Source organism: Lampetra planeri, chromosome 7 (genome assembly GCF_965212315.1).
Source record: "Lampetra planeri chromosome 7, kcLamPlan1.2.h2, whole genome shotgun sequence".
NCBI classification, from domain to species: Eukaryota; Metazoa; Chordata; class Hyperoartia; order Petromyzontiformes; family Petromyzontidae; genus Lampetra; species Lampetra planeri.
This window is the reverse complement of record NC_136113.1, coordinates 575,885-595,041: the sequence shown is the minus strand read 5'-3', so window position 1 is coordinate 595,041 and position 19,157 is coordinate 575,885. Positions and strand designations below refer to the sequence as shown.

At 41.2% G+C, this 19,157-nt stretch overlaps 1 protein-coding gene across 1 annotated transcript in view; it reads left to right on the top strand.

Annotated features, from left to right (window-relative positions):
* The first annotated feature begins 327 nt into the window (after positions 1-327).
* Positions 328-19,157, top strand: part of UNC45B (unc-45 myosin chaperone B) — a 35,953-nt gene continuing 17,123 nt past the window's right edge. Inside the window, exons 1-5 of the mRNA XM_078595841.1 lie at positions 328-416; positions 7,872-8,033; positions 9,967-10,003; positions 13,638-13,813; positions 17,131-17,220. Coding sequence (XP_078451967.1) covers positions 7,872-8,033; positions 9,967-10,003; positions 13,638-13,813; positions 17,131-17,220 — 465 coding nt within the window. The 5' untranslated portion in view covers positions 328-416. The remainder of the gene's footprint in view (positions 417-7,871; positions 8,034-9,966; positions 10,004-13,637; positions 13,814-17,130; positions 17,221-19,157) is intronic.

The following is a 19,157-nucleotide window of genomic DNA, read 5'->3' as shown; positions in this document are numbered from 1 at the left end:
CGAAGTCCTTGTGTGCAGCTGCCTGATTCTTTCCTTTGCGAGAAAGCTCTCGATTATTCTATCTTTAGCCCGCAGCTGTCACTATCAGAGGCAGATAAATTTGGAACAGGCATGCACTGCACGGACACTTCCACTAATTTAGGGGGAGTTACAATGCACAACAAGTTAGACATTGCATTATTTTTGCACTCTCGTGTTTTTTTTTGCAGGCACTTTGAAGGCAATTGAATGTTTCATGTGTATTTTGTACAAAGCTTCTTAAAGTGCCGCTCATTTAGGTCATTATTTGAATATTAACGCCACGCAGTTACCCCCTTTCCCTGCCAGTGGCACCTTCCACAGAAAACTTGAAAAGGCAGCGAGTTCTGCTGGTTTCTTTTCTAAAGACAAGGGTCGCCAAGACTCATCAAGCTGAGGTGAGAACTAAAGTATTATACTTCACACATCCTCCTTCAAAATTACATTGCTGAAATACGGTATGCACGAATCTCCACGCTTTTAGCGTTATCAATTAATACTATGGCTTTTGGTGTGCAATATTGATTATTGATGTAATGTACTCTGGAGATATCCGTGGTAATGTAGTACAAAAAAGGATTTAATCTTTGGGCAGTTTCTCAGCATCACCATATATGTTCATAGCTCTATCTGGTGACTTAGTAGCGTATTAAGTGATTAAGTGAAAGCTTGGTGCTGGCTTAAGTAGATGATTCCTCCACATAACAAGCTTGCGCATCCTGTTTGTGCAGCATTAGGCACGATTTTAAAACGAAGTGGAGCATGTTGAGCGGTCTGCTTTAATGCTTGTGTATGGGAACGTTCGCGGGAGGTGGGCCCGTCATGCTTTTTGGCCTATTATCAGAACTGTTGGTGAATGACTGCGTCCCTCATAGCCACATGGGGCATGGGACACGTTAAAAACGCACGTCCTTGAGATAAATCGGCTTGCTCCAAACATGACCACGTTTCAATAAACCCATGTGAATCTGCATTTTTTTGTCTTACATGGTGTGTTTGCTTTTCCCCGCACCCCCCCCTACCCAAGTTTATTAAAGTAATTTTACTTTGCATGGTTCATTGAATCACACCTTTACAATGTGTGACAGAGTAAATTGGTCTCCATTTTCTATTTTTAAAAATAAAATACAGAAGGATGCATCTCGTGTACGTGATTCCACCGGTTTCCGCAATCTGTAGACGTTGGGTCTTTGTGTAAGTGTGGGATGGCGAGGAGAACGGCCTCCTTATCAGTGAGGAATAGGCCCCACATTCATTCCAAAATTCATACATACGGCCATCGCGTGAGTGGGCGAAATGATAGCCAAAAACTCGTTTGAGTGAATGCGAAGCTGTAGCCCTGTTGTGTACACGATATACTCATGACTTGGATTTAAACTCCATCGGTCTTCAATGCAGATACTCAATCGTCATAAAGTGCACGAGTGTATGCTTGTGCTTTTATGGAAGTCTTATCAAACTATAAACATCCCAATGTTAAAACCTTTGTATCACAAACGCTCTGAGAAACTACGCTCTCTAGATAATGTTCATGTTAATCCGGTGGAATGGTTGTGTCAGCAATCAGCAAGGCACCACGTGGCTCCAGGCCATTTGTCTTTCTTGGATGCCAGAAAAATAGTTCCCGCGGGGAAATTATCCAGAATCACTGCATTGGCAACTTGTTATAATTCTTGAAAAAGAATGCAATTACCAATGGACATATTGTCAGATAAGAAAATACAGCACTCCTGACCATTAGTATATCTCTCTTGATTAATGGGTACGTCACACAAGGCAAAATAAGCATACCTTTTAATAATATTGCATACAACATATTTATGTATATCATACCTGTGTACAGTTCAAAAACATTATCTGAATACTAAATGACACTGGACAATTTTGATATCTGTTGGTGACCCGGAGCCAGTGGGGAGAATCCAGATCGCTATCGCAGAGGTCAGTGTTTCCATAGAACAATGTTGACTTGGCACGCATTTTATTGGCTGTGGAGGGAATATAGAATGAGTTGACTCCCAACAGTGATTTAAACCCAAAACATTTGGGTTGTGATCAGGTATTCTAATGCAGCACCGCCAGGCTTAATATATGATACTGAATAATACCGGTGGTAGTTTCTGAACTGAAGTATGGTCAATCCCCCCCCCCCCCCGCCAGGATAACACGTTATGAGAATTTCATCCAACAGCGTTACACTGTCCATGAAGGAATACATTATTTTATTTAGATAGCACAAGTGGTTTCCTGCTCGAATAAGCTTGGCTTTATTCTCACTTTTTGTTTATAATCCTGAGTTGATAGTGGAAACTCCACATTACCATGGCAAGGGAGAGTTTAAGTCTACCGCTGTTGACTTTACACAACGTGGTGCATATATTATTGACCGTGTCGGAATGAAGGGCTGAGTTGATTCTCAACTGGAACTTGAACTCATATCCTTATTAATGTGAGTCAGTCGCATTGTTTTCTCGCAATGTAGCTTCTCAAACATAACACCATGAACATTTACACAATATCAATTCCGTTGCCCATAAAACTAAGATAATCGGTACACTTTAGAATTATCACCAGATTCTGTAGCTGGACTGTGAATAGGAATTTACCCTCAGCTCAGTTCTGAAAGCTTTCGCACTCATGAAAGCTCAGATGTGTACGGTGTGCGTGAGTTTATTACCTCAACACTACCCATGTCCTGATTAAATGGCCACGCAAGGGCTGAGTGTGACGGGATGTAAAACGTCAGCTGCTAAACACTGACGCAAGTGCCTTTGCTGCTGCTCTCCGAACATTCTGGAGACAGCACATGTTGCAGCTCAGAAAATGCCAGAAGGCATTGCCTGAGGGAGACTGAAGTGTGTGTCCACAGTTACCTCATTATTGAATGGCTAAATCTTCATTCTTTTAAGCAGTTTAATCTAACCTGATGAAAAAATGCTTGTCAATGTGTCTATCTGTAACTATACTCACAATCGCAATATTTTATTCACTGATCTAGTAATTTCACACTGAATGGACAGCATTGCGATAAGGACTCACAAACATAACTCTAAGGAAACTACAGCGATACCCATCAACAGTTATGTAGATCCTGTCCCGCCAGTGCCTGGCTAGCTGTAGGTGGAGAGCCCTGGGTAACAGGGTTTTTTTAAAAGACAAAGCCTTATATTGACTCGCCCAAATGGTACTAGGCTCCTAGCAAAATGTATTATTTCCTGACATATTTAAAAGTTTTTTTTATTAATTCCTGACCTATATATTATTATGTTTCCTCGCTGGTTGTAATTTATACAATGACTAGCTATAAAGCCTGACATGAGCAATGTCTGATTACAATTTAATCATAGCAAAGTACACATGGTAATTATTGCATGGTCACCCTCCACTCGAGGATTAAGGGATTTATCCTGATAATAAATCGTATAAAGAGTAATACAATTTATGTTGCGTTTTAGCCTAAGAACTGTCATGAGTGAGGCACCGTACTCATTAAAGGATGCTTACATATTTAAATCTAATCAATTGCAATTAGTGTTTGAATCCCATGCTCCTTAATCTACGTTAGACCTAATTGCCACGTGTGCACTCCGCACACTTCTCACCCAGCATTCCGTGTCCTCCCCCACTCGAAAACGACGTTTAAAGTACAGGGATACACTGATGCTTGCTTAGATGCAGTCTTCTCCCCTATAGCGCAATGGGCCTGTGTAAGATAACAGAGCCGAGAATATGGGCAGATGCCCCACCAACTTTGGATGGCAGGGCAAAGCTATAAACTGTGCCCCCCAAAAACCTTTGTGGGAAAACTTTGCCCACTGGCCCCCCACCACCACCACCCCCGAATTTCAGCGATGCTTACACAAGCACGTAGTGAAAATTAGCATCACCAAATAATTACCATCACCACATCACAAAAACCACCAACACCACCGTCGCCAGCACTACAACCAAAATGACCACCACCATCAACTACAACCGCCTACAGACACGAGCGGTTCACTGGCACGACGGGAGGTCAGGGCCTTGAATTCAATCACCAGCCTTCGCAGAGATAGAAACACGTACTCCTACTTGTTCCCCATGACTTTAAAGAAAAAAATCATGTTCAGACCAACACAGCCTGCAGTTAAGGAATGGCTCACCGCGGCTCTTGAATCGTGTATGTTTACCCACCTGTTGCCGACTCGCCCGCAGCTCACAGCTGACAGCCCCTACGAGTTGTAATGGGGGGGGGGGCTCGCCAATGTGCGCGCAGTGCGAACTTTCACGCGGGGACTGGAGCATATGTTGTTATTAAAGGGCCCTAAATAAAAACACATCAATATTAAAACACATTTATTACTTGCACAGTAAAGTCATTGATTTATTTTCATTTGCTATACAGCCAGATAATCCGACAAATCGCTATCCTTAAACACCCAGTCGTTCGTTAAAGTCGAAGGCGGTATAGTACTATAGTAATAGAGCAAGTGCAGAATCACTGAACCGGAATTGATAGCTCGAAAGCATTTAGCGCGGGGCCGTTGAAAGTGCGGGGCCCGTAGCAGCTACTGCACGTGTAGCAGCAGCTACTGCACGTGTAGCAGCAGCTACTGCACGTGTAGCAGCAGCTACTGCACGTGTAGCAGCAGCTACTGCACGTGTAGCAGCAGCTGCTGCTACTGCACGTGCAGCAGCAGCTACTGCACGTGTAGCAGCTGCTACTGCACGTGGCCAATACTACAGCACCCCCCCCCCCCCCTTGTGGATGCGACGACTTGAACTGGAAGTGGGGTTTTTGGTTTGTTGGAATGAGAGAAGCCGCGCCAATTTCCCATATTTTCGCGTCATCTCCGTTATTTGAAAGCCGCGTGACCCATTTTCTGCTTGATCCAATGTAATGAGCAGATAAGCTCGTGCGTCTGTGTGTTTAACTTCTTTCGCACTGTACATAGTCAACCATGCTGATCGGAGGAGCTTCATGAGGACTAAAATTGTCTTTCCCTTTGAGTGGGTTGCTTATTGCTTCTCTGAAAGGCCTCCTCACCAAGTAAAAGTTGGTAAAACTAAGCACTAAAATTATTTAACATATCGTTGTCGTCAGCCACGATATGCTCATTAATGGTCCTGTGATGCAAAACAAGCCATCTCGCTACTGCACACGAGATCATTGAATCATTCCGTATCTGCAGTGGACGTCCTTGTGGGTCTGTTCCCTCCTTCGTGTGCCGTGTCGGCCTTCATAGGTGCTCGCTAACATCGTTCATCTTGACCGTCAGCTTCATCCACTCTCGCGAAGTCTCTTGCCCAATCCCACTCACTTTGCTGAACCATTAATATGATTTCCCTAACCCTCATTTGCTCTACGATCCACCCTTTTCAGATGATTATCGCAATTGTTACCGTGTCATGTTACATATTTCAATATGAAGACTGGGGTGTAGCTGTCAGCACAGAGTTGCTGTTGCCTGGCTGGACACACCGTGGCTCAGCCGCCACTGGTGTCCCTTCAAGGGTTTGCACGCAACGCCTCGAATGAGTCACAGCAACACCGAGCACCTTTCAGATGACTCCCCTTAATTCGCGACGGTTCGAGTGGATGGGTTTGTATCAAGCGTGATTTATCTTTTAAGTTAGGCTATGGTTTAAATCTTAACGTCACAATATATATTTTCGTTTGCGTTGAGGTGTGCTTTTTCGCTTCGTCCTTGGAGACAAAAAGCTCCTTTAAGCCTGGCGGTCAATACCACCGTGAGGTGTTAATGGTCATGATTAAGTGCTGGTTTTTGTGTGAATTCTTCGTGTTGAGTGCGGGGGTGGATGCAACCTGGCTACGAGCGTGTGAGATCGCACATGGCAATTAGACCTAACTTAGATTAAGGAGCATGGGATTCACACATTGATTGTAATTGATTTGAATCACATTTTTAGCCCTGTACAGTGCCTTGTTAATGGGAGTAATTAAACCAAAAGCCAGATAAAGTGCGTTACTCTTCATACACTTTATCATCAGGAAAACTAGTTTTATTCCCCTCATCCTTGTAATATATTTCCGTCATATTTCAACACACTTCGTATATCTAATAAATATATTAACCAAAGTGGTATAAATGTCCATACATTTTTATTGCAAATTGTTTGTTTTAAAAATTTACAGCCAAATGTGATCTCAGAAAAAACGCGAGTGTACAGCATTTCCAAACGTGCAAATGAGCAGGATGGTGCCAGCATACTATACCATCCTCATCGTTTCCGTGATGTCGTAGATTGGGTGAACTTTCTCTGGTACACATTGGGGTTCGTCACCAAGATGTTCTAAGGAATGATAAACCTCCAGTTTGACACGTACGCTTTTGCGGCCAATAGTATTCATAATATATTATTCATAATATTATTCATAATATATTATTCATAATATATTATTCATAATATTGACAAAATCGCCCGATGAAGCTGGTTGTAATTACCAGCGAAACGTCGTACTCTAGTTGTAAATGTTGTGCGTTTAGTCGGCAACACACCGATGGGCTGAACTAGTAACTAATTGTAACGTTTTTGTTTTCGTGAAAAATCTTACTAATGCGGTATAACCCAAAAAAACTTTTATTACGAATAAACCTCCAGTAATTTTCACATTTTCAGATGACAGGAAGACCCTGAAGCAACTTTCTGGGCACTTGTGCTTGAAATGTGTTTGTAATCATGCAGATATAATTTATTATTTCAAAATTCTATCGTTGTAATATTTTCACGCTTACACGTCAATAGATTTTGAGGTATTTCACGGTGACTTTTTTTGACATTTTGGTGATTGAAAAAGATAAAATTAATGTGCTATTTAAATAACTAGTGTCACGCTGATTTGTGCATGTCTTTAGATACTGAAGTCAGAAAAATAAAACTTACATATCACACGGAAATTAGTTTCATATGCAGCAACTCACGATTCCTAGACATTGAAGGCACAACATTACATGGCCATCTTTACATAATTCTTTGGTGATCCACAGCTGACGTGAGGCAAGTGCTAGAAACTTCCTGTGCTCTACTGTAGACCGGATGGATTCATGCTCGATAATGCGAACGGGAAATGGCTGTGGCTGCTGACCAAATTAATCCTCGTGTCCAGTTGAGTGCTGCACTGACATAATTGGCACCCTCCTCAGAAGGGGAGTGGCCATCCACTAAATGTAAACATATTCAAAGGATTGAGAAAAAATAGATACCATAGTCTTACCCACAAACGTTATTGTTCTGAGAATTGGTATTGATAAGCTGTCTGGTAAGCTGCATAGAAATTGGTTTATGGGTGTTGTAGTTATTGCGATAGCATGATGGACTAATGGACTGACAGACCCGAGTTTGCTGACATTTTCAATAAACAGTCTAACGGCTCCATTAAAAGTTAAACGAATTCTGATGTCATGCAATATTCACATAGTGGGGCAACAATTATTTCAGACAGATATTTACATAAGCTCAGATGCCACAGCCATCCCAACAGAAGCCAAAAGCAATTTTAAATATCCCAGCAGGACATCAGCTCGTGTACAAACCACCATACTATAAGCTGCTCAAACATACTCACTCAAGCATTGCACTGACGTCCCGTTTATCAGCCATGGACAATCCACTGCTAAATGATGGCCTCCTGAGCTGCTACCATCTACTGTAATCCCACAATATAAGAATCCGGCCACCACCTTCACACAAGCTGATTTCATAGGCCTAATTCCTACCAGAGGGGCTCCTTCGATTGGAGGCCCTTCCTCCAGCAGTTGCATAAGCACGCAATTGCAGTGTAGCGCCTTTACCCTATACTTTCATTGTTAGAATGCAGAAAGCTCATCTACTCTCTAAACTGCCATCCACAGATGGATGACCCGGCTCAGCTGCGCGAGGAGGGCAATGGATTCTTCAAAGCGGGCGACTTCAGCAGTGCCATCTCCTGCTACAGCAAGGCCATCAAGGTGTGCCAGACCCCCAGCGACCTGGCCACTCTGTACCGCAACCGTGCTGCCTGCTACCTGAAGATGGTGAGCATACCTTTGAAAGCACACCAATTATATTTGTCGACAAGTGCGAAGGATGCACAGAATGTCAGGAGAACTCACAAGAGCATTGTAATCCCACAGGACAATGTGTACAGTACTGTATTATCACAGCACTGACTGATCCATAAAATCAATAGTGCAAATATGTATACTGATAATTGGTTTTTTTACCCTTCTATCTGGCAACAAAACTGACACCTTTTTTACAAGGAGTCATGTTTGCATAGACCACAATACCTGCAGTCATAATGCAAAAAAAGGACAGTGCACATTATCAGAGTTATGTTTTTTGTTTGCATTATGACTGCAGGTATTGTGGTCTATGCAAACATGACTCCTTGTAAAAAAGGTGTCAGTTTTGTTGCCAGATAGAAGGGTAAAAAAACAATTATCATATTTTTTACTGGCAAATGAGGTTCCAATGGTGTAAATGCTTACCCCGAGCTCTCATACTCTGATGGTGCATTGTCTTTGAGTTGTGCGCCTTTTGGCGTCATCTGGTCCAACCCATGTGAGACTAGGCTCTAAGGAAAGCTGTCTCGGGTGTGGACCAATCAACTTCAAGGACAGTGCACATTATCAGAGTTATGTTTTTTGTTTGCATTATGACTGCAGGTATTGTGGTCTATGCAAACATGACTCCTTGTAAAAAAGGTGTCAGTTTTGTTGCCAGATAGAAGGGTAAAAAAACAGTTATCATATTTTTTACTGGCAAATGAGGTTCCAATGGTGAATATGTATACTGTATAAAAACCTCTCTCATTCTCCTTAGTGATCATTATCTGAACTTATTCCACCCGCCCCCTTTTTCCTTGCTGACATACAGTTCCTGTATCTACAGTTGTTTTTCTGATGGAGTAGAAACCTAGTAAACATTCGTTTGGCCAACTCTTCCATGTAGTCAGAACCATTGGACCAATGCTGCATCCATGCTGGGATATGCCCGGCTCAGTTTTCTTTTTGCTGTTAGTTTCAGTAGCGGGCTTTAACGCTCCGCTATTTGCATCGTGGGGTTGAGAAAATGCCCATCTGTCCCACTGGTCTTCATAGATATGGTGGCCAGTGATTGAGCTGAGATCATCACATTATGGATCAGACCGTAATGTGAAGAACATTGTAATGTCCTCAATACGAATGATGGGACTTCAAAAGAAATTGGTGAACATCAAACACCAATTTTACGAAGCGAATGTGAGTCAATAAAAATCCTCGTTGCATTTGCAGGCTGAGCAAAACTATAAAAAAAAAATGTCTTGCTTTAAAATAGTATATGCTGTAAGCCATGAAATAGAACATCATCATATAATGTCAATGAAGAGCTTGTACAGTACAGTATATGTACTGTACGTATTACGTTGAACTTCTTTCGCACCATACGTAGCCAGCCGTGCTAATCTGAGGTGCGAGGGAAGGACACCACAAATGTACTAAACAAAATGGATGACCTAAGGTTTCCACGTTTAGATTTTTGCTTGACCTGGCAAATGGGGGGATGTCGGGGAAGAAAGCTAAGGGGATAAGGTTGGAACCAGGTCAAGATATTCGGGGGAATTGTGTGATTGGAGCTCTGAGTGGTTATTTATGTGGGTTTGGCCTTTGCTCCAAAACTAGAAATGTAATTAACTGGGTCAAAAACAGGCAAGTGGCAACTTGTATGTGACCTCTCCATGGCATCTGATGGGATATCGGGTTGGCATCACATTTGGAGTATTTTTCTTTATTTCAATTGGAAACCACTTAAAGCTGCCTTCTAACCTGTATTTGTTACGAAGTCTTAATAACTAGGGTAATGTCCTTTTTTGGCTCATTTTTATGCATAAAACAGAGCTTTTGAATACTGCACTGTACTTGGCATGTGGCGTTATATATAAGAGCATTGAATCATTCTGATTTTAATTTGCGTGTGTCAACACAGGAAAAATATGCCGAGGCAGCAACTGACAGCACAAAAGGTACGGTCTATTCACGTGGGCTGACAGGCGACACAGTGGTGTGCGAGCCGACTAATGAATGTAGCGTTGGAACAAGCATGCACATTCAATGTCATCCATTCCTGTCAGGCCATGTTAGTTATTTAGCTGGTAACACGTGTGTGCAATTTGCAAAAACGTACCCTATATCATTTGACGATTTCTGTATGTCTACTCGATAATTCTATCGGCCCTATTGAATACATCACCGTTTTGCAAGCTCTGTCACTTGGAATGTCCAAATGCATGGTCTTATTTGTGTTAATATAATAACTGTATACTGTGGAATCCTACTCATAAGTCTGCAAAGCCTTGACTAGACCGGGTTGATGTATGTACTTAAACCAATATTATTGCCTTCCCATTACTTCCCATTACTTAACGACTGTGTGTGTTTTATAAACAACACCGCAGTGTAAATAACTAAGTGGAGTGGTGGTCAGTGTCGGATTATCCTAGTAGCAAAAGTAGCATATGCTACAGGCACCTCCGCTCTCAACTGTTAGCGACAGTTTTGGCCAGATTAGGTCAGGGGTAAAATCCGGGAAATCATTTTGTGTGCGCATAGCATTGTAATTAAAATTGATAAATACCACACAGGAATTTAGCTTTTTTTTTATTCCAAACAGTGCAGTGGGGGCAATAGCAACGTTGCACGCTGTTGCTTTACACACTCTCGCATCCACAGACCCTGTAAATAGGATACATTTTCCGCCAACCATGGCTATTTAAAACTAACACCTCTCATACACGACTTTTCATAGAAAAACAGACCTGCAGATAATGGGAGTGTTGCCCTCTTAGAAAAGCCCAAGAACAGATATGACCACCCGTTTTGCCTTCTTAATTCAGCTAATTTGGATAATGATGACATTTTTGATAAAAAGCCCACAGCCCATTTAGATTTTAAAAAACGTTGCTCCCAGGAATAGGCTCAGATAAGGTAGAATAGACATTTAGATAAAATAAAATAAAAATTATAATGACATTTGTGAAATCGAGATAACTCAAAGGTCAGAGCGCTGGGTTCAAATCTGGGCAGCTGCCGTGTTCTCAAGTGTAATGAGTCGATGGTCTCAACCTGGTCACCAATGGCTGTACAAAAAACCCCATCATGTTGTATTGAATTTGGGTTTGCACTTGCTAACCAAAGTACTGAATAATGGTTTGATCATCATGCCACAAACAAGCAGAACTTGTGGAAAAGTGCACCCCCTACTGTGTATGGGATCAGATGGTTTAGTTCTCTGATCAATGTCTTCAGCGGCCGTTCCCTGACACATGGAGCGCAGTGCTGGCTCCGTGGGATTTCCGAATGAATAAATAATTGATCTAATGACATGACTCTGCAAGAAAATGTTGAATACATTGGGGGTGTGGGGAATGTAAAACCGATGGTGAAGATGATTCTGATGATTTTGATGATGAAAATATTGACATTAATGGCGATGAGGACATAATTAATCATCGATATTTATGGTAATGATAATACACTTGATAATAATGCTTTAATTTATCCATGAAGGCGTCACTTCATCTTAATGATTATTTTTCAGGATGGTCCTGCATTGGGTTGTATTGTATTGAGCAGTTACTGGACATCTGTGAAAAATAGCTTTATAGCTCATCGGATTCCTCCAGCATCAATGAAGATTCTGATTCTGAGTGCATTTATAGGCAGGTGTGCATGGAAATTCTACATTCTCATGATGGGGGCCAATCATCATGCTCAAAATAATTAACATCTTTGCAGATCTCCACACAGAGGGGAAGCACCACAAAATGCACATACGCACATGCCACTGAAAGCTCCATGAACCCACGTTGCTGTGCTGCCAAATCTTGGCGAGCTCGCAGCACAGCAGGTTAGGAATTTTAACAAATCTCTATGTGATTTACCAACCCTTGCCTCCAAGGTGCTGAATTGCAGGTGTGCACCAGTGCTGATGTTTATACATTTCCCCAAGGTGCTTACTCATTTAAGGCTGAGTTGACCGAGGGGAGCCCCAAGAGAGGTTAAGACACCACGTCCCACTGAAGACAGCCATGGCACCATTGGTTGATATATCACACATCTGAGGCTGTGTAAATACCATACATTGCAGAATTACGGCATAGGCGTGCACCGGCAGTAAATCGTAAGCGCATACATTTACACGTGGAATGCAACAGTTGGCACAATGATTATGCTGATGAAAAATGCAATGCACTGTGATTGATTACCTCGGTTTTGGTATTTACTCAGAAGACACGGCTCTTAAGGAAGCAACTGTTAAGAGGCAGATTCCCCCAAGACATTTTGTCTATCACTGATTAACTTCTTTAACAAATCATTATATGCTAATGTTACTGACATTTTCAGTGGCTGAATAGCCTTTCTGTCAGCGTGCCTGTCACGAGGTTGGTTTGTATAAAGCCAGCCGTACGATTCCATGATAATATCTGCGACGAATTAAAACGTTACGCCATTTGCCGAGGAGTGGACATTATAAGCACCGTGACATCGTACGTCACAACAAGAAGGCCATTGCCTTCCTTTGAAAAATAGAAACACAAATTCCAGTTTTAAATATACCTCGCATACAAATCCTGGTCTTTAATTGCTCAATTTATCTTTTTTGTTAGCAGGTTCTGCGTAGGTTTTACAAAATAAATAAATCCAGCAAGCCTATTAAATGTAATAAAATTACTGTTATCAACTGCTGCCTAGCAAATTGAGTGATGTTAATTTTAGGTAATCTTTTTAAATCGTATTAATATGTGTAATTATAATAGTTAATTTTAAAATTGCAAAAAAAACTCGTGGGATGTTTAGACAGAAATGTTAAAAATTCTATTTGACTTTTAAGGAAAGTGAGCGGGCATGTGCAGGAAAATTCGTGAGTAGAGATGATGGCCAATGCACGAGATGTGTGACAAAGCGGTAGCCATCTCCATCACGACCGCAGAGATGGAGCACTGAGAGAAGTGTATGGGCAGGAGCAAGATGGATTGCGGCATCACGGAAACATGAGGGATGGCAATGGCCTGTGGAGAGGCATTCATATAGTAGTGGACAGACAATGTTTGATGATCTTATATTTCGATTTAAAGCTTTTGTGACGGCATGGATTCATATTCTACGTGACTTTACCTAAAGAACCAAGAAGATGATCATATATGTAGACTCTTTATTGTGCTTATTGTGGAGACAGAATTCTAAATAATCCAGGCGTTTTTGCAAAACAAATAGTGTTGCATTAAATTTGGCGTTGCTTTGAAATCGGCATATATGTACGGTAATGATTGAGTTTCTCTATTTGCGTCTGTGTGTATAGTGGTGGTGTAGCTGTTAGTGCACGGTGCAACAACCTGATGGCCCGAGTTCGTTTACCGCTCACAGCCCACACCAGTGATGATTATCTGAACCGGTCCTGGTCCTTCCTTAGGTCGACTCAGCCTCAAACTAGTATCTCGTGCAATGTGTAGAAATTGTCACGAGGAAGACAAAGGTGTCCAGGCGTTGTGCTGACCACCCACCTCCTCGTGTAACGTGCCAGCCTTCATATGTGCTCGCTAATAGCATTTGCCCCAAGTCTGTTAAGGATAAACGGGAGTCTTTGTCTTTCATGTACAGCAATTGATGTCAACCAGAGTGACATAAAGGCGCTCTTCCGGCGCTGCCAGGCTTTGGAGAAGTTGGGAAAACTAGACCATGCCTACAAGGATGTGCAGCGCTGTGCCACGATCCAACCCAATAACAGGATGTTCCTGGAGACACTGCAACAGTTACGCGCCCGGATTCAGGAAAAGGTGAGTGCATTCAGTGGCTAATGTTATAGCAGAGGACTGAGCCTGCACCACTAAGAGCCTGGGTTCAAATCCAAGCAGCTGCCAGTGATTACACCTGGATCAGGAGAGACGTCAGATTTTGCTGTTTTTTGTCGATTTGGAAGAATGTTCCCGCTTATCTTGATTCAGAGGCTGCCAGATGCGGACAAATATTACCAATTTGTACTGTAAAGGTGTGATTGGAAACTTGAATTGCACTCTCTGACTCTTGCCCATTAGAATGTAATCAAACTTTAAACTTTGCTTCCCCTTGCTGACATTTTGTCAATTAATATCTTGTGCTGATAGAAAGTTGTAATACTGTTCTCATATAGCGGGTGCAGCACCCAGACCCGAATTATAATCTGTGCTTGATAAAATGAAACGTAAAGCAGTCAGATTATTTTATGATCCATCTCTCACCGATTTACTATGGTAACTCGCTCGCCGATGGTGTCGCCTCCTTGTCACTCTTCTCTCGCTACAACCACCATCATTACTGTTCCTACCAAATTTCGATTTAAAGCTTTCGTGACTGCAGGGATTCATTTTCTTGGTTCTTTCGGTAAAGTCACGTAGAAGGGAAGTAATAAAATAATAAAAATAAAACATAATAAAATAATTCTCACGACGTTTCGGCCACAACGCAAGCAGCCGTCCTCAGGTGAAGAATGAGACACCACCAAGCTTGGGGCATATATTTAAGCTGGGTTGGAGGGGGGGAGGTGGGAAGAAGAGCGCCTTGACAAAATAATTTGCATATCAAGAGGAATTTAGCATATGGAAAATGCATAGGAGGTGGGCGGGGGGGTTTCAAATTAATATTATGCCCGTGCATTATGCAGGATTAGCAGTATCAAAGGGAGGGGGAAGGGGGGTAGCATTAACAAAGGAAAGGAATGTTAATAGTATGTAGCTGCAGTTACTAAACAACCACGTAAAAAACTAAAGTATAAACTACATAAACAACTAAAGTATAAACTACATAGCATCATCAGTGTACTTACTATACTCTACAATAAGCTGATAGAGCCCAATGCATATCCGACCAGGAACACATTGCCAGTGAACTCAAACACGTACGCCAAGCTCTTAAGGCTAATGGTTACTCCGACTACACAATCCGCAAAGCCATCACTCCAACCATCAAGAAGGATCCTGTTGAGGAGCCTTTCAAGACCATCACCTTACCCTACATTGCTGGGGTCACAAAAAAGATCTCCAAAATCCTGATTAAACACAAGATCCAGGTCCGATTCAACACAGTACATAAAATCCGTGATCTGGTCCCGTCTGTAAAAGATGTGGTTTCATACATACAGTACCCTGGCGTCTACAAACTAAGTTGCCTCTGTGGTAGCAGTTACATTGGAGAAACCAAACGACATGTCTCGGACCGCATCCGTGAACATAAAGCAGACCTGAAACACGGTAGGACAAACACCTCAGCCGTGGCAGATCACTGTTACAACAAAGTGGGCTCACATGACATTGACTTCTCCAAGACAGAGGTTCTCTGCAAGCCATCTGGCTATCATGAGAGATTCGTTCATGAGGCGATCCACATATACAAACACAGAGACAATTTCAACCGAGAAGATGGATTCTGGCTTAGCAATCATTGGAAGGACGTAATAAACCATTTCGGATCTTAACTGATTGTGTTCACGTTTATGGTGACTTTCAGACCACGTTCCACTCACTGGCATTGTATTCTCCGCAGGGAATGGATTCTTTGCTCCGCTGCAAGTTTCCCTCCACGACTCACCCATTGACACGACGGTCAATGGTACAGTGTATAATAATAAATAGTATAACATTTATATGCTTAATACAATGTACAAAGTAATATATAGTATCGTAATTGTATAGTAAACATATAGCAGTGTGATACACATTAGGGTGGGTAGAATAATACATAGTGTTATATTAAAATGTATAAGGTGGTTTATAGCAATACAGTATATAATTTAATGTTGGGTTTGTCTATGGCAGTATATAGTACGGTGTAGACTCGTGTGATGTAAGAAAATAAAGTTTAGATGGAAGCATATTATATAATTTTTACGACGTAGAATTGTAATGTATTACTTACTGTTAGTAACTCAGCTTATTGTAGAGTATAGTAAGTACACTGATGATGCTATGTAGTTTATACTTTAGTTGTTTATGTAGTTTATACTTTAGTTTTTTACGTGGTTGTTTAGTAACTGCAGCTACATACTATTAACATTCCTTTCCTTTGTTAATGCTACCCCCCTTCCCCCTCCCTTTGATGCTGCTAATCCTGCATAATGCACGGGCATAATATTAATTTGAAACCCCCCCGCCCACCTCCTACGCATTTTCCATATGCTAAATTCCTCTTGATATGCCAATTATTTTGTCAAGGCGCTCTTCTTCCCACCTCCCCCCCTCCAACCCAGCTTAAATATACGCCCCAAGCTTGGTGGTGTTTCATTTTTCACCTGAGGACGGCTGCTTGCGTTGTGGCCGAAACGTCGTGAGAATGATTTTATTATGTTTTATTTTTATTATTTTATTACTTCCCTTCTACATGACTTTACCGAAAGAACCAAGAAGATGTTCCCACCAACTTCACTCTTTGATTTATCCACCAATTTAGAGGACTCACGCTACCAGACTGACTGTTTTGTCATCTCCACACTGTGTTCAACTACCACACTGGAGGTCACAGCATTTCTCGTTCCGCTTTTTTTCTCCTGGCATCGCTCCACTTGAGACTTCACCAACCATTGTTTATTTTCCCAAGCTCTTGTAAGCTTGTTCAAGTCAAGAAACTTGTTTGCTCTTATCTACTCCAAGTGTGATGGTGCTCATTTGTTTTCTCACCACTATACTTTGTGGGCCTGTGGGCCTCTACTCGGAAACTGTGGGGCACCACGGTGGCGAGATGTTAACTGCCTTGCCTGGTATACAGGTCATGGGTTTATCCCGACCCTGACGTCTGTATATTTGGAGTTTCCATGTTCTCCCCGTGGTTGTGTGGATTTTTTTCTGGGTCCACCGGTTTTTCCCTCCACATGATAAGCCATTTCGTTGAGCTTTCATTGTGGCCATGTCGCTTCTGAAAAAGAGCTTTATTGCCCAGTGGGCCTTACCTGGTAAAATAAAATATATAGTTTAATTGAAATAGTAATTTTTTTTTAAGTTTCTGTATTTGAGAATAGTCTCCTCTTTATTAATTTATAAATATTTTTACCCTGTATTAAAAAAAAATGTTTATTAAAATGAGTGCCTTGCGTCCCCTCATTCAAACCAATCCCTTCGCTCAAAAGCTGCATGAGCAGTTCTCCACAGACCGGCGTGTGGAGCAGATGTTTGAGATCCTGTTCGACAGCAGCATCGAGAAGGACAAGAAGGAAACGGTGAAAATCTAAAAGAACATCACATCCTCCAGATTACAACGCAGACTTCCTACAAACACCATCACCTCGTCACAAATCTCCATCACCATTCATCAAAACTGCAGTTACTCCATACTCTGCACCATAACCACCATCACTTGCTCATCATTATCATCATAATTATAAAATTCATGCAAAGACTTGCTCGACCAATATTATAATTTATAATTGGATTATTTTGGTGAAGATCGTGAAGGTATATAGTAATGCCAATTATTGACTACAATCCTCCAGAGCCAATCAAATTTAGTTGTCACGTGGGCAAATATTCAGATTGGTTTGGTTTATTAGCAAAACCGTAATGTTGAAAGGCAAGCAAAATATTGACAATTGTATTTCGGACGTTTCACTGGAGATTACATCCAGCATCATCAGGTTGATAACAAGAGTTCAGAACTCGCGTGAAAGCACTTCCGAGTCCTTAAGTAGATGCCATAATCGGCACAGTCAAATGCAGTAATCCAATTTAAGCATTAAAGTTGATTGTACGTTGTTTGGATGTGATGGGCAGGTTATATTAGCGTGTTAAGATGATGTGTTACATTGGCAAGATAGGTCGCAAAGTCATTACACGACTTAAATAACACGAAAGGTATATAAAATATTCACCAACTCATTTATTTGTGGTTGCATAACACGCGTGTCAGGAAAGGCACACCATTAAATTTGATAAGGTCAAAGTCCTGTGTAAAACAAATGATTACTTGAAGAGATTAAGTTAGAGAAATCAATTAAAATTGAGAAAAAAAATAATTAACTACAACAGCGCCGATAGCTATAAACTGAGTGCTGCCTAAATGAAATAACACTTAACTAAATTCATGATAAACTAAGCCCTGATGGCTATATCCATAATGATTAAACAAATATAGCTATTTAGACTTAATAAATGTATCATTTACTACGATAATGTAACACTAAAAAAAGCTTTTCAATCGACCTGTGCTACTCCCCATGATATTAATTTACGAATTCTAATAACCAGTAAACGATGAAGTAGAATCACAATAGCTTTAAAACTCCAAGCTTCATTGCCAACACAATACACCTTAATATAATTTAGAGTAGTCTATTTTCACCAACCTTCAACTAGACTGGTCTTATTATACTAATCTAACCTGCCAATCACATCCAATCAACTTACAATCAACTGGAATAGTTAAATTGGATCACTGCTTTGTGCCGATTACGACATGGCATCTACTTAAGGACTCGGGTCAAGAAGTGCTTTCACACGAGTTGTGAGCTCTTGTTATCAACCTGATTATGCTGGATGTAATCTCCAGTGAAATATCCGAAAAATAATTGTCAATATTTAGCTTGCCTTCCAACATTCCGTTTTTTTCCAATAACTCAAACCAATCTGCATATTTGCCCACGTGACAACTTGATTTTATTTTACAAAATAAATAAATTATAAATCATAATTATAGTCACCTCTATCATCTTTTACATCACCCTCTTCATCACATTCATTAACATCACAGAAGCATCGCCATCACTAATATGGCCGGTATCACCCACACCACCATCACTTCATAATATAGTGTGTCTTTAAGCACAATTTCTATGGTTTAAAAAAATGTACAAAATGCTGATTCTACTCTGCTGATTTGATCACATAATTCCCAAAAATTACTGGAGAAATAGTTTCAGCCAATACATAAATCAGACCCACAGACAGCCTTACATGTCTAGTTCCAGGAAATCTCTGTACATTAAGGTGCCATTTAATGATCAGAAGGGTGAAGCGTATGGCTTATGCCGTAGAGTGGCAGTCATTTCATAGCTGTGGCTTTTCTTCATCACCTGTGTGCGTCCACAAAAAGAGTACAGATAGAGTGAAATGAGTGGATTTTCGCTGCACGTCCATGTGAACGCCCATAACAGAGCCCCTC